General features: G+C 40.3%; 1 protein-coding gene across 2 annotated transcripts in view; it reads left to right on the top strand.

Moving 5' to 3' along the window:
* The first annotated feature begins 573 nt into the window (after positions 1 to 573).
* Positions 574 to 22,022, top strand: part of mthfd1l (methylenetetrahydrofolate dehydrogenase (NADP+ dependent) 1 like) — a 41,600-nt gene continuing 20,151 nt past the window's right edge. Inside the window, exons 1-20 of one of the 2 annotated variants that reach the window (XM_038727090.1) lie at positions 574 to 1,156; positions 2,135 to 2,219; positions 2,395 to 2,445; positions 2,573 to 2,626; positions 3,390 to 3,514; positions 4,301 to 4,401; positions 5,084 to 5,220; positions 5,769 to 5,880; positions 6,502 to 6,569; positions 6,672 to 6,769; positions 6,994 to 7,167; positions 7,437 to 7,573; positions 8,102 to 8,148; positions 8,732 to 8,839; positions 9,243 to 9,317; positions 9,878 to 9,980; positions 11,450 to 11,526; positions 12,805 to 12,945; positions 14,382 to 14,450; positions 18,107 to 18,218. In XM_038727090.1, the coding sequence (XP_038583018.1) occupies positions 921 to 1,156; positions 2,135 to 2,219; positions 2,395 to 2,445; positions 2,573 to 2,626; positions 3,390 to 3,514; positions 4,301 to 4,401; positions 5,084 to 5,220; positions 5,769 to 5,880; positions 6,502 to 6,569; positions 6,672 to 6,769; positions 6,994 to 7,167; positions 7,437 to 7,573; positions 8,102 to 8,148; positions 8,732 to 8,839; positions 9,243 to 9,317; positions 9,878 to 9,980; positions 11,450 to 11,526; positions 12,805 to 12,945; positions 14,382 to 14,450; positions 18,107 to 18,218 (2,110 nt within the window). In that variant the 5' untranslated portion in view covers positions 574 to 920. The remainder of the gene's footprint in view (positions 1,157 to 2,134; positions 2,220 to 2,394; positions 2,446 to 2,572; positions 2,627 to 3,389; positions 3,515 to 4,300; positions 4,402 to 5,083; positions 5,221 to 5,768; positions 5,881 to 6,501; positions 6,570 to 6,671; positions 6,770 to 6,993; positions 7,168 to 7,436; positions 7,574 to 8,101; positions 8,149 to 8,731; positions 8,840 to 9,242; positions 9,318 to 9,877; positions 9,981 to 11,449; positions 11,527 to 12,804; positions 12,946 to 14,381; positions 14,451 to 18,106; positions 18,219 to 22,022) is intronic. The other variant, XM_038727091.1, reaches the window with a different exon arrangement.

The raw sequence follows: 22,022 nt of genomic DNA on the forward strand, positions 1-22,022 counted from the left end.
GCTAACAAGTTAAGAAAGTTAATGTTCCTTGAAATGGCTCGACAAAACCCTGAAATATTCAATTCTGGTGTAGCCTCTAGATTATCAAAATGTGGAATAGCTGTTTAATTGTGTTTAAGTTACTGTGTCTATAGTTAGCCTTAAGTAGTCTATTTAGCCTAGGCTGTTCAGAAGATTTCATTCTAAAAGATGCTTTAGTTGTTTTTCTATTTCTGGACATTCCCTGTTGTGTAAGCTAAACTATTAGGCCTATTTTATGGTGTCTTGTAAGTCAGGCTGACTGGGCATAGGTAGCCTATAAGTTACATGATACAATGACAAAAATGCCATTCATTCATTCCTATGACGTTTTTGTGCCTACGTTTCTCTACCCCGGCAAATAGGCCAAACTCTTTTTCTGTTTATAGTCCTGACTGGATGTAGGCTATACATGTCATATTTTGTGAACTCCTTTGGCCTGACCCCTCGTTCTGTCAAAGTCGCACATGAACGCGCAACCGTAATCGCGAGCGTGTCCCTTCTTGTCAGGTTGCTGCTTTCAAGTGTAGGCTACCTCGGATTTACAATGTTAACACGCGAAGCGAGTATTCCAGTGTCCCTGGTTAATAACAAAATATAGCCCGTGTGCCAAAGTGTTGGCTATATTTGCTGTAGTCTTTTAACAAGACAAGCAGCCTCTTTAGCAGTAACCCTAGGACAGGGATTATCGTGTTAAGGGAAGCTGTGTGTGACGAACTCTGAATTTCAAATTTCCGACCGCCCGTGAAGAGGGCGTAGCTCCATCCAGACCCCTCTAGCCACCTCAACTTTCTTTTTGTTCCTCCCGGAGGTTGAACCATCGCTAGAGAAACAGAGAGGAAAAACATATAGGCCTGGCCACATTTAAAAAAAAACTAAACTAAAAACCAAAGGAAACGATCATGAAGTTGTCTATAATTCGTAGTGCGTGTGGCAGCCTTCGGCTACATCCAGCCCGTTCAGGAACCAGGCTCGGCGGTTTGTCGCGGAGATGCCTACCGGTTGGTCCTGCCAACAGCCGGTTGATCCTCCGGACGGCGAGCTCTGCCAGCAGCGGCGGGACTAACCCGAAATTAGTCGTCAGCTCTGGGGAACAGTCCCGAAAGAGTGATGGGTTTGAATGCGACAGTTCTTTGAGGTAAGAAATAAAGATGTACGTTAAAGCATATGTGGCCACACATTAGTGAATTTCTGCTGTTTTTGTTGACCGAAAACGGTCGAGTGGTGTTTTGCTAGTGATAAACAGTGGTCGGTAATGTTAACAGTTACTTCCTGTATCACCGGCGATTTTTACTGTTGGCTAGGAGCCAGTTCTGCACGTGTCTCAGATATCATCAGAGGGACTCCTGCCAGCTGATGCAACTTGTCTTCCTTGTTGCCAAAAAAAGGGTGCAAAAATGTGCATTGATTTACAAATGGCGAATGAAGCTAAAACACAAATGTGTGAATTATTGTTGCCTAAATGTTTTACTGTAACGTTATGTGACACAACATCACTACACGTTTTTATACGATTTGTATCATGTGTGATATTTACTGTACGTTATGGGGGTTTTAATGTTTAAATGGTGTATTTTACTACTATAGAGTGTGTTGCGGAATAAAGTACATTAAATGATTGATCAGAGATAGCTAGATGTGGACTTGATCAAGTTAATGTTTACATTCTGGGCAATATATAGGTCAGTGTGTTAACTGTATACATTAACATACGTATTAGCCACGCTCACACAGTCACGTGCGCAGTAAGGTGGCCAATGGGTGCAATCTCCCAATGTGTTTTATTGTATAAAATCTATTTCCTTAATTTTTTTTCTAAAGGGATGTGGTATTCTATTTACTGCCAAATCGCTATTTTTGTGATATATATTTAGTAGAATTACTGCTTCTAGGAGTTGAATTTCACTATTAGATTATTAGATTAGGAAAGTGGGAGCCTTTGAGGCACAATTTACATGTAAGTGGTTTATTTGAAACCAATGTTATCCACTTTTCTGTTCGAGGTACCTTTTCCAAAATCTTACAGAATGTATGTGTTTGGCTTGAATTTATTTTCCATGTGCAGCCTTACATGGATTTATAGAAACTGCTAATCAGTTCATTTTCTCTCTCACAGAGATGTGGTTCAGAGCACTAAGGAGGCAATGGTTGCTCTGCAGAGAACAAATCCAGCAATCCAACCTTTGTTAGTCATTATACAGGTATTCTAAGCAAAGTTCTATGCATGATTTTTGTTTCCCATTGTAGAATTAAAGATAAGTGACATTAAACCTGCTTTGCCTTTATTTACCTGTTGACCTAAAGGTTGCCTGTTTTTACTGAAGCCATTGAAGATTCGTGTATTACCAGGTCTTTATGTTTATGTTGCTTCTTAAGGCAGGTGAAGATGACAGCTTGTTTGAGATCAATAAGAAAATGGCAGAAAGGGTAACTTTCTCTCTTCTTTCCTCTACATAGATTTCACCCATTTAGTCTTTTTGTTTTTTTTGTTTTTTTTTACAAATCTACACAGTAACTCAAACTGTTCACCCTGTCCTTGTCTGTATATCCACAGATGGGCTTAAACATCACTCAGATTTGTCTGGCAAAGGAGTGCAGTGAAGATGAAGTAAGTGAGGCTGACTCACACATAAACTAGGAGAACTCTTCCTACCTCTCATTGCTTAGCAAGTCGGTGCATGATGTTCGCCTGGCTGTTTGTGGTTGTGTGAAGTGTCAAGGTAATCAGTGCCTCGCATAAGCGTTTGTTTCATTTAAACTGCATGTCATCATATATATCTACTGTTACATGGCTATTCCTTGATCTTAATTGATTGAGTCAGTCGTTAGATTCTTTTTTTCACTCCATGGTATTTTCAAACCAAATGTAACTGGCACTGGGAAGCAGCCTCTCGTCTGTGGCTCTCTTTGCCCAGTTGGGAGTTGACGCGTGGTCTATAGAAAGAAAGAACCCCTGGGAATAGCTCACACATTTCAGCTGACATTGGATACCTGGCCTAAAGGACCACCCACTGTTCTGCTGATCCACTGCTCTACTTTCACACATCTTTCTTTTTTCAGCCCCCCTCCAACCTATCTCTTCTCTCTCCTCGGTGATTACTATCTATTTTATGCTCACTAGTACTGACCTGACTTAAATGAGCTGTTTTGAACTTTCCCTTGTTCTTAATCAGTACTTCATTCTTAAAAGATCACACATAATTAACCTTTTAGGTGTGAAGGCTGGGGTTTCTGTGGACCAACAGACAGTACTTATACCAGCATGTGTGATATTTATAGTCAACTATTGCAACCCTGGCTTGCAAATACTTTGGACTTTCTCTACAAAAATTCTCGTGTGTGTGTGTGTGTGTTGTTGTGTATGCGTGCAGATTGTAGAGGAGGTGTTGAAGTTGAATGAAGACCCCAGGGTGCATGGAGTCTACCTCCACCTCCCCCCTGCTTCCCTCACCAGTCGAGTGCTGAACACACTCAAACCTGAGAAGGATGTAGACGGGTAAAAAACCTGCACTAGCTAACTTGTATCATTGCATTCAAAACTGTTGAGTTTTCTACTCTCACAAAGAGAGGCACAACAGTGAAGAGCATAGCTCTTCCAAAAAGCACAAGTTCTTCATCTGTGTTGATTTAGGATGGTTGTCTCTTTTAATTAATTTCCTTTAAAAGGACTTGACATGCTATATGTGTGGCAGTAGATATTTTTAAGCAGCAGTCAGCCAGGTATCAGTGGTTTGTAATTCTCTGTCCCAACAGAGATAATTGCATTTACTCACATGGTATGTCAAATTGGCCCAAATCAGAAAGGGCTGCACAGAATTAAGACTGTGGAAATGGAGGCAGACAAGTGAATGACAAAATTAGCAAAGCACCCTTCATAATCACAAATGAAAGAGAATTGGTTCAGTCAAGGACAAATTATGTAAAGAAAATTCACAAAAAATGGTTACAGTTGTCCCATGAAAAGCCGAGTAATTTATTTTTAGTGTTTGATAAAGATTTTTTTTGAACCAGTAATCATAGATCTCTGTCCAATAATAAAATCTAAAACTACTCAAATGCTGCTCACCAGTGTTAAGCTTTACCAGTAACTCATAAATTATGTGTGCCTCATGTGTATCCATATTTAAATTTTACCAATGTACTTGATGCTGTTCATTCATAGCACTTAACAAAACAACCTTTAACCTGTAAAAAGAGACCAACTTCCAGGGAGAAAATTATCCATTAAATTTGATTATGTTGAAAATTAAATATATTATATTTATGTCCATTTTTGTTTTAGGATATCAGATTTGAATTTGGGCCGTCTGGTACGAGGAGACCTGAGCAAAGGCTTTCTGCCACCCATAGCCAGCGCTGTCCTGGATCTCCTGGAGAAACATGGTGAGTTTCTGGGAAGGGAATTCAGTCCCTTCAGTCCCTGAGGCTGGGCTGTAACACATGGAAATTGCTTAACTCATGAAAGGTAAAGGAAAAACTTTAGAAACACTTTAATATGTGTAGCTGTAACGGTGCTACATGTGCTTCTGAAGGGACTCGTTACAGAGACGGCACAGCATGGAAAGTGATTGCTGACATGCTAACCAGTTTTGTACTATTTACTACAGTAATACTATAAAGTATACTCTACCAAATGTACTAATTTTGTTTGTTGTTGCAGTTAGAATAGAAGAAATGAATGTACTTTACTGTTGAATACTAGCAGAAAATGATACTATACTTAAATGACTGATGATGAATTTCACGTAAACTGCAACTTTGGAAGACCCTTGTCAATTTTAAATTTCATGTGTGGATAGGTTCACGGTTATTCTCAGTTTCTCTGAAACAACTGGTATAACATAGATGTACAACTAGATTCACCAACATGTTTGTCCAGTTGTAGTGGTATTTGGGGTGGTACATTTCAAAAAGATAAAGTTTATGGTTATTATATTTGAAAATGTACCACATATCACATGCCTTATCTGTAATTATGACAGCAAAGCCATTTCCATCCATGTTCAGACGCTCAGTATTTTAATAAATGAAGCATGTCCTAAGGTTGCATTAAACCTTTCTACAGATGCTCCTTTGGAAGGGAAAACTGTGTTGCTGGTCGGAGGAGAAGGAGCACTTGGGGTGGCCCTGCAGTGTCTGATTGAAAGAAGTGGAATGGTAGCACTCAAGAGCCATTGGCACTCCAAGAACCTACAGAAACAGGTGTTTGTATATGATTCTTTCTTTATTTTCTTGATGTTTTTTATTTACCCAAAATATATTTTTATAAATGTACGTTTTTAATCATTCACCCCCTGTAGACTTGAAAGGTGACTTTTGAGAATGATTTGTTTTGAAAGGCCTACCCCCAAAGCCATCACTTTACAACTGATTATTTGTCATCCACTTCTCATCCTCCATATACTCAGCCATCTGTTTTCATTGTTCACTTGCGCCAGTTACAGTATGTGCAGTTTTAGTGGCTGGCCACATGGAGTCAGTCTCTGCTTTTTTAAATGTAATGTGAAGTAATGTGATCAGCTGTAACAGAGCTAACTTGAACCGTTTAGGTACTGGTAATTAAAAGTTATATATTTTTTACTCGTCAGTCACATTTGACTGCATGATTTTTTAGGTTAATTTGTCATAAGTGTTTATGCCCTTTTACACATACAAGACATAACACACTTCTAAACTCTAAATCTTCACCTCTTTAGTTTTGGCTTCATAGCTGTTTTTTTTTAATTGCCTTTCCTTTTCTTATTTCCTAGGTGATGCAGGCTGATGCTGTGGTTCTGTTAGGGGCAGGAACATTGGATGTCCCACCCACCTGGGTTAGACCAGGGGCGGCTGTCATCTGCTGTGAGCCCACCCTGAAGACAGGTATTGTAGACTATATTGTGACAGCCATCGCATTCACTTTGCATGGGCTTGAGCTCTTGTGGGGGGGGGGGGGGTGGCAATTAACACCTGTTTGCTTGGATTATAAACCTTGCTGCTGCACAATCCTGTTTGCTGCTTACCTTTCATTCACTGACACTCACTTACAGTGCTGTCTTCCTTTCACTCGTCTCATTCGCTCCGGTAAAATATATAAATTTTAAGCAGTAGCTCATGACGGGCTTCGATAGTAATATTTTTCAAGTTATTGTGTCAAAGTTACAAATTCCAGTATTCTGACAGCACTAATATAGACATACTAGTGTAGTCAAGATTTAAAATATAGTATAATACAGTATTTGGCTTTTTTTTTTTTCAGCATGAGTGACATTTCTTGTTCATCAAATATAATTATAGAATGACGTGTAGCATTACTCTTTATTGTATAGACAGCCTTAGCAAGTTTTCCCCCTGCTGCAGTTGTGAGTTACATACTGTATGGTGGGACGCAGCATGTGTCCTCTGTTTTTCATATCTTTGTACTCTGTCCAACTCTCGTTTCACATTTGGAGCTGCATGTTTTTACTCAGCATGAGCATTAATCATACTGTTTTTTTGTTTCAGATGAACATGCTATTAAGATGTCCTCAAAATCTGGTTTAGGAAACCTCATAGCAGCTTACAGAACCCAGGTGATTCTCTTTGTTTCTGACTCCGTTCTCGCCCCGTTTGCATACTACATTCTGTCTTCAGTGTTCTTTAACTTGTTCTTTCTCTCCTTTTTTTCTGACTAGAATGTGGTGCATAGTTGCAGTCGGTGGCTCCAGGAGCAGCAGTACCAACCCTGGCGTCTGCGTAGCCTCAAACTGCAGCCCCTGACCCCTGTACCAAGGTGAAGACCCTCATCTACCACTAATAGGAATTTTAACTGAATCTACCTGAATGCAGGATCTTTTTATTTCTGAATGTAGTATTCTTTTCTCATGCCATACAGTTCTGAGTTACACCTACACCTATGTGAATGTTATATGAAAGAGGCTGAGCGTAGTGTGTAAAAATAAAAGACACTGTGTACATATTTGTTTCTTTAAAATGATTCTGTTCTGTGGTTATCAGTGACATAGAGATTTCCAGAGCTCAGACGCCTAAGCCAGTGGACCAACTGGCTAAGGAGATTGGTCTGCTGCCAGAAGAGCTTGAGGCCTATGGCAGGAACAAAGCTAAGGTCCGACTCTCCCTGTTAGACCGTCTCCACACACAACCTGATGGGAAATATGTCCTGGTTGCCGGGTGAGCATGACTTACTAATCAACTGAATCCTTTTCCTTAATTATCTTATTACTTCAGTGCCCCAGAGTGCTTAAATTTGCAATGTGAAAGAAGTAAGCCCTGCTGATCCTTAGCCATGGGAACATCGCCAAGGAATCTTTCTACATCTAAGCATATTGTTTGGCTGCAGACTGAATGTGATTATGACATCAATGTACATAGACTGAATGACATTATTCACGCCAAAAAATATGAAATTCAATAATTTTCTGTGTTTTCTGTATGTCTAGTATAACTCCCACCCCACTGGGCGAAGGTAAAAGCACAGTGACCATCGGCCTGGTCCAGGCCCTGTCTGCCCACCTTAAGCTCAACTCCTTCGCCTGTCTCCGACAGCCTTCCCAGGGACCCACCTTCGGAGTTAAAGGTCAGCAATGAATACTTAGGTCAATGTGCTAACTGTACATGACATATCATGTCTGAAAAGTATGCTTTCACCTCTCTGTGTTCTCTCTGCATTACACGGTAATACAATACATTTTATTTTGACGATAATCATACCAAAACTAATAAGTAGTAGTTTTCTTACTCTATTATTTTGTAAGAAAACTATTACAGTGAATAAGAACTTCAGTTACATTCTTTAAGGAGGTGTATTTTCATGACAGAAAGATGTCCAACTGTTTCACATGGTGGATGTTTCTTAGAATGAAACTCCTAACAATGTGTGGAATTTGAACAAAGCCAGAGACAGGCGCCCAAATCAGCAGTTAGGAATGTGTCAAGTAACTGTTTGATAAGCTATCTTTGTCAGCATGAGCCTAGTGTTTCATACCCTGCTACATTTTTTGCTGGGGTGGAGCAGTTCACCCAGTCCTGCACTCAGCATTCCTCCTTTGTGTGTCCCTGTCCTTTTTGTCGGCCTCTGACTGTGCTACCTCTTCTTTGTGCCTAGGGGGAGCTGCAGGAGGGGGATATGCCCAGGTCATTCCTATGGAGGAGGTAAGATACACAGACGCTCTGAGTGCTCCCTAACAAGACTAGCGCAGGCTTCAAAGACCTAAGACATGCAGAGACTCACACCAGTTTATATGAAAGTGCATAAATACACACACACAACCCCTGGGGCTGTGGCATAATATTGCCTGTGACTAAAGGCACTGTCCGTGAAGGCCGGAGGGAGGGTGGTTTTGAAGCTTCCGACACATAAGGCAGTGTCCTTTTCTCATACCAAAACACAAGCTTTGTTGAGCTTTTTCCTTCTACCACTCTTTCTTCTCACTTCCTCACAATGTTTTGTTTCCTTTAAATCGAGGGGCTCATACCAAACAGACAGAATATGTGTCATAATATTTTTAAAGACCTAAGTAACAAAGTCAAAACTCTGAAGCCACATTTATCTTGTGATACCAAATGTTGTGATTACAACCCATAAACCCCCATTGTTAGAGGTTTTTATTTCCACTGGGGCCATCCAAACCATTACAGGAGAGAGTGCTTTTGATTATTTTGTGTAATCAACTCACCTCTCTTTCTCTTTTTCTGTTTGTTCTTTTGCTTTTGTTTTGGGTATCTTGCCCTTCAGTTCAACCTCCACCTGACTGGTGACATACATGCTATCACAGCAGCCAATAACTTGGTGGCAGCAGCCATCGATGCCAGGATGCTCCATGAAGCGACGCAGTCAGACAAGGTGCCCGTGTGGTGTCACAGTAATAAACGCATTCTTACACTGCCAAAAAAAAATAATTTTATCACATACTGTATATAATTAGTTTATAGCCCTGTTTTTGGCCCATTGCCCATACCTCAGATGGTGAACCTCCCCATGTGTACATACTACAATCTTATCTTGTTATGTCACGAAAGATTCACAGGGAAGCCTGGGAAACAATGTCACAGAGACAATTAATAGTAGCCAATCTACGTAAGAGCATGCTATTTATGTCTCAATTACATTTAGCAGTCCCAACCATGACATAAGTCAACAGTATTCCATTAAAGAAAACATTCTTATCCCCCAAGGTGCTATTAAATGTACTGTATATGCAAATACACATGAATTGCATGTAATTGTTTTGTCTTATATATTCAAGGCCCTGTTCAATAGACTGGTCCCTTCAGTGAATGGAGTCAGAAGGTTTTCACCCATCCAAATCTCCAGGCTGCGAGTAAGTCTAAACACTGCAGTGGCAGCATCACTAGTGGGAAAAAAAAACACTGTTGTCCACTAGGGGACCCCAGTGAGCCTATCTTTTAAAAGGACCCTCTCTCCCTCCACATGTCACCATCAGCAAATGTTAGTTTATATCTTACGATCTGTTTTTATGTCTACGAATAATGCTGTTTTATGTAGGGTGGATGAAGAATAATAATATCAAGTCTTAACAGATAAAATACATATGGCAGATGTTTGAACATAAGTCAACTCAGTATTTCCCTTTCCTGTTGCATTAAAAGCCTCTTAATGGATACAGTGAGAGATGTGTATATAGTGTAAGAGTTGTATGTGTTTTTCAAACACAGCACTCCCAGTGAACCTTTTGAACCTCTGTAGTCCTTGTAGTCTGGAATTGCTTTTACATGCCGGGATGATCATGTGTCCAGCTGATACTGACATAGCTAGAAAGATAGATTGTTTGCACCACTACTATCTAGCAGCCAAACATTGCACTTCTCCAAAAAGACGTACAGACAGTCCCTTAAACTTCTTTCTCTCTTCTAATTCCAGCGTCTAGGGATCAGTAAAATAGACCCTGCATCTCTCACACTCCAGGAAGTCAGCGCCTTTGCACGTCTTGACCTTGACCCTTCCAAGATCACCTGGCAGAGAGGTATCTATAGATATCTACAGCAATTCATTCTGCACATTACTTCCGGTTTCTACCTTCTAATAGTGAAGGGCAGTGATATTGAAATGCAGCCTTTTTATATGTTCTCTTTTTTCCCCCTTAGCCCAAACTAATAAAGACAACTTGTATGTCTGTGAAATATTAAGTAGGATTTGTGTTTGCTTCTTCATCCAGTGTGGATTGTCATTCCTTTGCTTCTTTCACATAAAACTAGTGTTAAAATTAGAGCTTCTCCTGGAACACACGTTTAAACTAAATCAAAATGTTTTAGCCTTGTTTTTTTTGGTATGCAGTGACAGTGTTATTTACAGAAATGTGTGATTTACTAAAATGGTGATTATATGGCATTGTTTGTGTCAACCACACAGCCACAAACATCTTAGAGATGTTTGTGGCTGTGACAATAATATGAAAAATTGTATTTTATGTTTGGTTTTATAGTTCATACTGACATGAACTCTCTCAACTTTCCCTTGTCAATGAAACGGGAAGGCTTGTTGCACCATGTATGACTTTCTACAAGCACAGAGTCATAATAACGATCAAAATATCATGACTATCACACAAATCTAATTACATTAATAAGACCAACATCCCATGGTTCATATTCAAAGTCTTTTATGAATTCATTACTAAAGAGTGTCACATGCAATCTTGAATTAGAATGCATTTTCCATTTTTTATATAGGGAAACTTAATGCAGTATGTTGGTATTCGCAAATGAAAAGTGGCCACTACAGCGCTCTCTGGCCCTTGTGTTCATATTGTATTAACACATTTATTGTAAAAGCGTTGCAGTCATCAGTCACAGGAAAATAAATGTGAGTATGGTAGGAGTGGAAGTAGCTATCTCAGTGGTAGCTGTGTTGGTTTAAAGTTGTCAGTGACAACAACCAGCCGGGTTCTGCTATGACTGATGTGGTATTTACTCTAGTGGCTCCAGAGGGCATTCTTATAAGTTGAACCCTGGAGATTAAAAACAGATTTACCACCTAATGGTATGTGTCTGTGTTCATGAAAGACACCATGTTTTTTCTCTTTCCCTTTCATTACTTTAAACTAACATGAGGATAGTGTTTGACTAATGTGGTTCCCATGCTCATTGTATTAACAGTGAAGCCACAGAGTAACCAATTTCTAGCCACCTTACAAGTGAAATTTAAAGTAGGAAATCCCTCATAGCATAAGCACATGCAGTGTGTCTTATGTGTGTGTCTGTGTGCAAGCCTGTGGATGTGCATTGGTATCTATTTATGTGTGGAAATTGATTTTTACAGTCTGTCAGGTTCAGGCTGTAAAGACAAATCTTTGTGTCGACGAGTCAGGTTAAGTTGTTTTTATTACTTTATTTAAAGTTTTGCCTGTCATTGATGCTATGCCAGTTTTCATACTTAAAGTAGTATATTTTGCGTGAAATTTACAGGCCATTAAATGCATTTTTGTCTTTGCAGTTGTTGACACAAATGACCGTTTCTTGAGGAAGATCACCATCGGACAGGCAAGCACTGAAAAAGGACAGATCAGAGAGGTATGCAGCATTCATGCCTTCACAATCTTGATTCTTGAATTTATGACGTAGTTTTAAAATATTTGTCACCCACCGGCTTGGTTTGTGTATTTTATGATAACCAGAATATGACTGCTTCTGCTGCATCAGTTTGGGACTGAGGCATCTACTAATGCTAATATTTACATTCCTGTTCATTGCAAATATATTCTCATTCACTCACAGTATGACAAACAGTGATATCACTGCAGTGTTTCCATTGCAGAGGTTTTGCATGAGCATGGGTCTAATATTATTATAAAGGTGGCACGACATGTCTGCATTTTTAGGGATTCATACAGTAAGTGTATAAAAACTTTCCCATGCGGGGACACAGACACACTCCCCTCCATCCCCTCCTCTGTCTAGGATAAAGATGCATTTCACCCATATGTCTGTAGTAATGACAGCCAAATGAAATCCTGTAAATAAACACTTCACCTCAATGGGAAGCAAGCAGGCCTAAGTGAAAGCAAATGTTTAAGTGAAAAGAAAAATGACCCACCCTTACACACACACACACACACACACACACCTGGAACAGTCTCAGAGCTAGTTCAGCATATGCTTGCATTTACTGCCATTAGTTTGTCCATTCTGTTTCCCTTTCACTCCTCTGTCCTCCACCTTTCTCCATCTCTGAATCTCTGGAGCTCTCAGGATACACTATAGCCCCTCAGGGTTTTATCACCGGGAGTGGGAATAGAAATGTTTTTCCTTGGTGGATTGATGTGGTTTGAGTTATGTTTTAGTTTTTGGTGATGTGGAATGGAGACTACTTTGGTTTTCTGTACTCTTCCCTGTGAATGGACTTGTTTTCTCAAAAATCAATACAGTAAATTTCATCAAAAATAAGTTTAACATGTTCATAGTTTTAATTAAATAATTTTCATAAAGTCTAAAACAAGGCCATGTTCATAAGATTCGTATAATCTTGCCCATGTGATAAAGCTGGTGACTATGGTCAGTGGAGAGTTGCCAGCTTTCTTCCCACATTGGTCTTCAGAGTCAGTCAGAGATAAAACATTTCATTCACTCTCAAAACTATTATTCTTTACTGAGCTGTCACCACCTTATAAAACTAAGTGACATATAATTTATTGTGAAAGTGTAAACATATTGCTTTGCATCGTAGCGGCAAACTTTCACACGATTTCACACAATAGTAGCCGATTTGTATGTTCATATCCACCAACTCCAAGCCACTGAACAAGTACTTTGTGTGTTTACATTGTATGATTTCCTGTTCTCACACTCCAGACTGGGTTTGACATAGCAGTTGCCAGCGAGATCATGGCCATCCTGGCTCTGGCCGACAGCCTGGAGGACATGAAAAACAGACTGGCACGCATGGTGGTGGGGACCAGCCGCTCTGGACAGCCTGTCACCGCAGAGGACCTGGTGTGTTACCGTGTCTTTTCATTAAGAGGGTGTGGGAATTTTAAATCGTTGCTACATCTCAGAATTTCTACCGTGAAAGTATTAAATCAACTCCAGTTTTCTTTTTTTAGTTCAGATAAATGAAGAGACTTTCTGTGTCATCACCATGCAGAAAGAACTGTAAAAAGTTAGGTATGTTATGTATTGAACAGTCCTACATTTTTGGTTGGGACATCTGTGGCGTTTGTATGCTGCTAGGAATTTTTCCAACCCAGGGAAAAAAGGCCACAACAGCTTCTTAAATCCCAATTGTTAACAAAATTGTAGTGGCTGACAGAGATTAACACGCTGCAGCTTAAGAAAACGCAACATATAAACAAACAAAGAAATTCATGAAATCATCACCACTTTGACACACATACATTACATAAAAAAACTATATTGCCACTTTGACAACCGATGCATGGTATAAAAAAGCATGCTGCAAATCCACTGCAGGCAATGATTAGTCAAAATAAGTCTATTTTAGTTTTAATATTATGATTATGAGATTCTTTATTATTCGAGCTACCGTCTAAACAACTAAACTTCTGTTGTGTTATAAGTTCCAACATAAGTCAACTCAGTATTTCCCTTTCCTGTTGCATTAAAAGCCTCTTAATGGATACAGTGAGAGATGTATATAGTGTAAGAGTTGTTCTGTTATTATGTAGGACTTGCAGTGTTCCTCTGCTTGCTTGTGTTTTCAAATTGATTGAAAGAGTGTTGTCCAAGTAGTGACAATCTTCTTATTCTTCTGCATTTGCTTGTGTTGGTCTATTTGCTTGTATTTTCTTATATTGCAGTGCACTGAGCAGTCATCTGAAATCTTGTGTGTTTTTGTTGACACGTGTATAAAACATGTGAAACAGGACCCCACATCGTCATCATTTAGTCTCTGCTGTCAAACTTGCCGCTTCGAATTTTCCTCTTGTCTTTCAACAAACACATCTAATCTAGGTGTAACGTGCGACTATGATGCTGAGCAGAGTTCACCAGATCCATCTGTGGCGTCAGCTGGCATTGGTTTGGCACGAAGACTGCAACCTATGTTGTTTCAGAGCCGTAGAGGAGGATCCCCTATAAAGTTACATTAGTCTTTCTGATTAGTCTGGATGCAAAAACATCACTACACCTCAGAGCAAGCCCCAGTGAGAATATGGCGTGTGTGTGTGTGTGTGTGATATGTGTTAGTGTTCACATTGCTGACGACAAGGCATATTTTGAGACACAAGCTTTACTACTTAAAGCGTAAAGGACAGAAACCTACAAATGGACTGTAGTGCCATTTATCATGTGAAGTTGACAAACATTTGAGCGTTCTTGTATTAGGGACGTTCAGTTTTTTGTCTGACTCCTAACAACTTGCTCTTGTTTTCCAACCAACACCTTCATATTTCTTTCTTCCTCCCCGTCAGGGTGTGAGTGGAGCACTGACGGTGTTAATGAAAGATGCCATCAAGCCCACGTTGATGCAGACCCTCGAGGTGAGACACACACATAACCCCACTTAAATACTCATTATCCTGCTCAACTGAGCGTCTTCTGGTAAAATTCTTGCAGAATAAATAGGCTGGCCGTCCACAGGGACATTGGAATTGTGTAGTAGACCTACCTGTACTTCTGCTTTCAGATAAAAGAAGAAGGAGAAAAGAGTTCTCCTCTGAGAGCTTTTAAGGAGTGATGATCGATTGGCCTCATCCTCCCAAGGCTCTTTATCTTAATAGCAAGTTGGCGGTGTGTAGAGGGCAGGTGGAGCTCTCAGACAGGAGGCCAGCATATCCAGATTCACACTGCCCTAAGGAAACAGTTTAATTTGACGACTGGTGTGGACCTATACCATAACTCTGCCTCGCGCTACATCTGGCTTTCATTTTGCTTTTGAGACTTTACCGTTAGATGAATGGACACTCGCACATAAACAATTCTTGCATGTGCACAAACACGCATATGCATTTACCATCAGTGACCCTAAGTTGTCCCTGTGCTAGAGGGATGAGCCCAGCCCTGAAAGTGATGGTTGGAGATGTGGAGAGGAGTGGGGTTTGGAGGTTTTAATGGATTGAATGAACCGATAACAAACCAAACATCTAGTCTTAATCTTTGGCCTTTCTGGTACAGCAAAAGCCAACTTAGAAGAAGCACTGCATTTATAGGAGGCCGGCCCATTAGCTAACTTATCCACTAAAGGATGAGGATGTAGTCTTTGAAATCGACCATGTAGCCTGGGCCTGGTATCATTCACTTCTTTCAGTCCTTATTGTGTCAGTAGGCATAAAATATTTGCTTTTTTACCGTTTACAGTTCTAATATTTGCAACCTTTTAAACCTTCTATGGTGCAAACTGAATATCTTTAGGCTTTAGACTGTTGGTTGGACAAAATAAGACTTTTAAAATTGAAATAACCAGCAGACAGATTGATAATGAGTATACTGTCAGTTACATCTCTATATATCGTATTCTGTGTAAAAATAAATTTGTTTATAAATTATTAATATTAATAATTATTATTGGTCAGATTGACTTGGCATTTATCTGTTGAACCAGTGTAAATGTTAAAAAAACATGAACACTGCTAGTTACCCAGTTCACTCAGCATAGTGAATGGAAGTGGCTCTAAATCTGGGGGTTGGACGGCGAAGGCCGTCTGGTTTATTTTTTATGTTGATGCTCTCAGTGTTTGCTTTTCTCACTGGGAGTCTGAAACAATGGGTGGTGGGCCAATGGTTTGCTGTACCAGCAAAGTGTATTTTTCTGTTGGATTGATTTAAGTCATTAAAGTTTACAATGTTAGCAGTCATGCTTCTGCTAATTGTTTTTGTAGTAGGTCTATTTTTCGTTATGTTTGTTCCTTCTTGGTTTTGAGCAGAAAGCTTGATTACATGGCTGCTGGGTGGGGAAAATAAATACAGGCTGGATGTTTTCAAGTGTGTAGAGGGGGGTGGAGTGTTTCATAAAGCAGAGATTTGGTAACTTTCTGTTTTTTTGGAGGAAGCATTGCAGCCCTGTTCTGTGAAACCATTTCCTGTGTGTGTGTTTCCTGTGATTCTGGTTAGGGAACTAGTATTGGGACCAACCAGGCATCAGAGCTCCATGAGAATTTTCCATTGAGCTTGAACGCCTGTGTGCCCTTTATGCCCTCCAGGCTCGTGATTGTGTGTGTTGATATACAGAAGCACACATGAGAATAGATGTGCCATATGGAAGATAGTGAGTGTGTGTGTAAGAGTGTGCATTTCTGTGTTGTTTCACATGGAGAATGGTTTGGAGCACAAGAGGAAAAGGGATAGTTTTTAAACCCACTCCCTCTGTCTATTAAGCAGACCTCAGTTATTCTGTGCATTTTTTTTAAACATCCTGTCTACGTGGAGTTTCGCCAAACCGCATGCATCTTTCCATGGGTGAGGCAATGGATCATAGCATAGCCAATCAGACGTGTGAACACAGGCTTTCAGGAATCCTTGTGTTTGAAAATCTAGGCTTGGGAACATTTTGTTAATGTAGCACTGATGTGCAGCTTGTGTAGTGGAGGGTACAAGAGATGCACATGAAGAGGAAACAGTGACATGATCTGAATTTTCCTGTTTTTGTTCATTTGCCTAGTCTTCATAATCCTCTTGTCCACCAGTTGAAGAGGTTACACACTCGACTTTTCTATTATCTTCACGTGTTGCGGCTTATTTATTTCCTGAATCGCAGTCCCTAGTGTAAGGATGTGGAACGAGTGTAGAATGTGAACTGGATCGAGTGAAAGTTCAGAAGTTACGTTGAAATCTACATAATGTGTGACGTGTGTTAACGTTCCATCAGAATAAAGAAAGAAACATTGTATTGAATTGATAAGGGTAATAAAAGGATGTTTTTGGATTATATTGTGCACTCTTTCTCTCTTTTTCCCTTTTCCTGACACTTTCTCTTCATGCAGTTAGATGCTGCTGTAATCGGTATCACTAGTTTACATAGACAAATAGACAAGTGGCAGCATTTGTCAGAGCCTTGTTGAATGGCTGATTTACTCCTCCGAGGGGAGGCTGTTTATGCAGGCAGAGGGAGAGGTATGCAAACAAAAGCTTAGAAAACCACGCAAATCCTTCCTTTTTCCTCTCTCTCAAGGAATTCACATGCATTGTAACAATGGATCACTTGGCTTTCCTCACTTTTCTTCTTGACCTGTTTTCTCAGTAATGTCCTTTTTTTTTTTTATTAAGTCTGTCATGAGTGCAACGAAAGGATCGTGCTTAAAGGAGTAGAACTCTCCTTGGCAACCGTACTCTTTGATGTCTAAGTTGGATGCACACAGAAAAATACCTTTTGAATAATTCAGAACGAGCATTGCAGTGCTGTTGCCCGCAAACCTTTCAGGATAGGTCTGCTGCTTGTAAGCTAAAAGCAGCTGTGAGTTAGCCAGTAGTAGAGTTTCACCCCAGTTGAGAATGACCATTAGGTGTCATTGTAGAAAATCAATGTGAGATCATATCAGTGACCACAAGAACATCTGACTTACAGTAAATCCAAGGTGCAACATTAAAGTAGTGTAAGTACATAGAGATAAGTACACACACTCATAACTATGCTGATGTCAAATCTCATATATATAAAGGTAGATATTTCTGAACTCTCAGCAAGGTTAAGTTCAGCATACTCCCGATGGGGAACTGAACTCTTACATCTACAGAGGAGTAAATATTCAAACTGACAGTCAACCTTTCACCTTTATTAGATCTATGCACTCTGATATGAAATGTTAACACGTGTCTCACTGTTGTGTTTGTGTTTTGTAGTTGATCATGTTGTAAATATCAACAGAAAGTACTCGCCTGAGTGTCTTCTAGACATACAAACTTGCAGTTGAAGTGCTCTGTTAGTTTGTATGTTTCCAGCCTTTAGGGAGTTATCCAAATCAGCAGTGGAAGCAACCCTGGCCCACAGTCAGGCTGGCATACCAGTCGAGTACCCCTTAACTTGTGCTTACACAGTGCTAGCCAAAGTGCATGCACACTTAAATATTTATCCAGGATGTTTCTGAAGGATGGTGAATTTAGTATGAAAGAGCTGTTTAGTCCTTATTGAAACTTGGTCTGGTGAGTTGCACTGTTTTCTGACATCCTCCTGCATGTTTATGTGGCCCTCTCATTGTTGCAGGGTACGCCAGTGTTTGTCCACGCTGGGCCCTTTGCCAACATCGCCCATGGCAACTCCTCGGTGCTGGCGGACAAGCTGGCTTTGAAGTTGGTCGGACGGGACGGCTTTGTGGGTAAGAGCACACACACACACACACACACACACACACACACACACACACACACACACACACACACACACACACACACACACACACACACACACACACAAACTAAGGCAGAAGCACAACCACAAAACCTTTTTGGGGACGACGGGCAAGAGGATGTTAACTGTCTAGGAGCCCCAGATGTGGAAGACTTTAAGGCGTAAGCTTTCCTTAGCAGGGCATATTGAACTATAACTTATCATTTACTCCAGTCATGAACTTCAGCTATGCTTGCAATGAGCCTACACTCATCTCAATTCTGGTTTTGGCTCTGTTCTACATGCCTCTGCTTGACTAGTGTGTCTGCGTAACTTTCTAGGAAACTGGTGGAAAGATTGCGTAAAAAACACAAGAGAGCGGAAGGAAGCTGATTGATAATCTTAAGAGCCCCTGGAATGCTTTAGAATAAACCACACTAATCCCTTCAACGTCAAAGCATACTTGAGTATTGCCATTTTTTATCTGTCTATCCATCTCCCTGCTGTCTTTCTGTCTTCATTTACTTCAGCAGCAAAAATATGTCTGGAATTTGTGTGTGTGTGTGTGTGTGTGTGTGTGTATGGGTTGCTCAGTTTGTCAGGTGCATTTACTGTACATGCAAATCTTGTCAGTGGTTATAATTATGTATGTGAGACGGTAAAAGCAGAAGGGTGACTCTTTGGGCATACACAACATTTACACAGGCTGTCACCTGTGAGCTGGGCAAATGTGTAGGAAGCCTGAGCAGAGAGTTAGGTTTCACAACACTGGAGCAGAGAAGCTGGGAGGCTTGTATGCATTTTACACCACCACCTCTCCACCCCACTTGTTTTCGATCTGTCTGTCTCGTTCCTTCCCTTCCCTGTCTGTGTGTCGGTTACCTGACTCTCAGGTATGCCAGGAACTCGACCTCCCTCTTTTCCTTCCTCGGCAGCTGGGATGCATGTATCCCCGTCTTGCACCCTCACTCCCCTCCTTCCCTCCCTCTTGAGCTCTGTTCCTACAAACTTTGACTTCTTTTAACTGGCCGCACCACTGAAAAGAACAATAATATGTCAGCAAAGTTAAGGAAATCCAAGTTAAACAAGGATAGTCTGTTGACTGTAATGGATTTACAACAGACTCTTTGGGTCAATATTTTTCGAATTCTTCGGTTTTCTCCCAAATAAGTTTGGCTAACCTGTGGGTTTCTTTTATAGTTGCTCTAATAAATACTTGGGTCAAATGACTATGTAATGTGAAAAGGGTCTCTCAGAGACATACCCACAGAGAATCATCACCCAACTCCTCAGCTGCAGCTAGTGACTTTCAGCTCAGTGTTTTGGTTTTACTGCTGGCAACTTCACTGTTTGGTTCCTTCTTCCTCATCAACTCTGTTTCCAGACAGCAGGCAGCTGTTTTGAGCAAAGAAAAAGAGCTCTAAAAACACACTGCACACTACCTGCTCAGCAGATGGCAAAGTAAGCTGGTTGGTTAAGACCCAGATACTTTGTCTCACGAGTTGGTGGAGTCCAGATTTGAGCTTAAATGAGAGTGAATATTGGACTTACATACTGCAAGCCAGGAGTCCAGAAACTTCAGGTTACAGAGGGACCCCGGTTCTCTGAATAATTTGCTTGGTGTCTCACTGTGGGGTACGCTCCTCTTTTTACATCTCCTCCCTACAAATGGGATGATGCTGCATCATAAGCTCATTCAAAAACACTAATTTGGCTCAAGGGGCTTTACAATCTGTACATCATACAACATCCTCTCTCCTTAAACCCTGGATTTGGATTAGGATTAATTCCCCCCCCAAAATCCCTTAAACTGGGAGGGTGGAAGAAACCTCTGGAAAAACTAAACAGAGGGGGGATCCTTCTTCCAGGACTGACATGCATGCAATAGATGTCTGTGGAAAGAGACCAAAATAGCAAAATTACAACATGGAAAATCTGTTTGTCAAAATGATCACCTGATTGCTCCCCTTTCTTTTCCCAATCTTACAATTTTTTAGCAGTGTCGCCGCATTCTCAAGTCTCAGCAAATAACTTGATGAGTGCAATGTTATTACAGGATTGGACAGAGCAACGAAAAAGTAATGGCAATAATTATACAGTTCAGTTTAACTATGTCTAAAAGCTCCTCTGATGTGGCAAAGGAAGCACATGAACTCTTTGTGAACTCTGTGGGAGTGTGTGTATGAGCATACTCATGGCCATGCTTCATCATGCTCTGTATTATTGTGGGTTTTTCAAGTCACTTTGGAATTTGGACTTAAAATGGAGTAATGCTGCTATTGCGGGGAGGGGGCTGGTGGGGGATGAATTCCACATGCCAGATGTGAGGGATTCCTGTATCAGTCTGGAGTACTGAATACAGATAACCCCCCGATACTTACTGTATGATTCCCCACACTGCAACACCTCCCTAAACTAAAACAACAAATCATTTGGACTTTTAGAGAATTGGCCTCTAAGAAATTATGATACATTAGCATGTAAAGCGTTTCAAGCTCTACGCCCTTTTGACACCACTTTTTAAAAAACATCTCATGACGTTTACTGTCACTGAATTAACTTAAACTTACAAGAGACTTAGAAACATACTGGATTGGGTTTTAAAAGACTTACTCTGATTCACTTGGTAGTTTTATACACTTTAGTCAAATTTCCAAATTGTCTATCCTAGATATCTGCGTCCACTGTGCATTTATGCTCTGGTTTGTAAATCAGAATCCGCATGTAATATGCAAACAAGCGTGCATTAATGCAGCTTTAAATGCATTGGTAGATACAGCCCTCACATAGTGTGATAGTATGAATTTAGAAGTAGTACTGAAATGATTAGATTAATCAATTAGTTGGTTGAGAGATAATTAATAATGAATTAAGATCCATTATTAATTTAAAGTAAAAAATATGAAGAGTTTTATATCATTGTAAATTCACTATTTTTGTTTTTTTTGTTTTTGGACTGTTGGTTGCACAAAAGACACTTTGGGCTCTGCAAAATAGGCTAGCAAAGGGCATTTTTCTCTATTTTCTGACACTTAAAAAACTGATTTGTTGAACACATAATCAACAATAATGAAAATAATCATTAGTTGCAGTCCTTCTGTGTACAACATGGCTTATTGTGGAGAGCTCTAACAGGAAGAAGGTGGTCGTGTTGATCTAGCCTACTTTCCAGCCTTTTACGTATTGCTTTTATTGGCAGGGGTGCTGATACCAATGCTTTGACCGGTAGTAACACCATCCAGCTCTCTTTTCACTCGACACTATTGACCTTTTCTTCCCCTGTCGCTCTTTGGACAGTTCAAGGTTGTCACACAGAGCAGGAAGCTTGCGAGTGTTTCCTCATGACATCCTCTGGGGTCATTCTCCTGCTTGGTGAAATGTCATAGTCGAAGGCTTGTTGTAGTTGCTGTCATTAAATACTTGCTGTCTTTGTTTCCATTCTTTTCTCGCAGCTTTTGCTTTGCCTTAGTGTGCATGTGTGGTATGAGTACGCCTGTGCTAAGTTTTTGGGAGATCATTTATGGATATATCCACAAATCCTGTACCTAAGAATGTGATTTTCATTGGCAGGCTGGTTTAGTATTCAGAGCCAAAACTTTAGTGTGGTGCTAACATGAAACACTACACTCTGTCAGTGGCCAAATACAGTCTAGTTACATTCTTGTACTCATCCCTCAGCTTTATTTGTTGGTCTTTTACTTTTGAATTATGCTATTTTCTCCTTTTCACTATTCTCCTCTTGCTCTTGTCCCCAGAAGGTCTTCTCGCCCCTCTCTAACTTAATTTAACTCCT

Source organism: Micropterus salmoides, unplaced genomic scaffold, assembly GCF_014851395.1.
Source record: "Micropterus salmoides isolate LMB-PRFRI ecotype aquatic unplaced genomic scaffold, ASM1485139v1 Ms_hic_scaffold_18, whole genome shotgun sequence".
Classification (NCBI taxonomy): domain Eukaryota; kingdom Metazoa; phylum Chordata; class Actinopteri; order Centrarchiformes; family Centrarchidae; genus Micropterus; species Micropterus salmoides.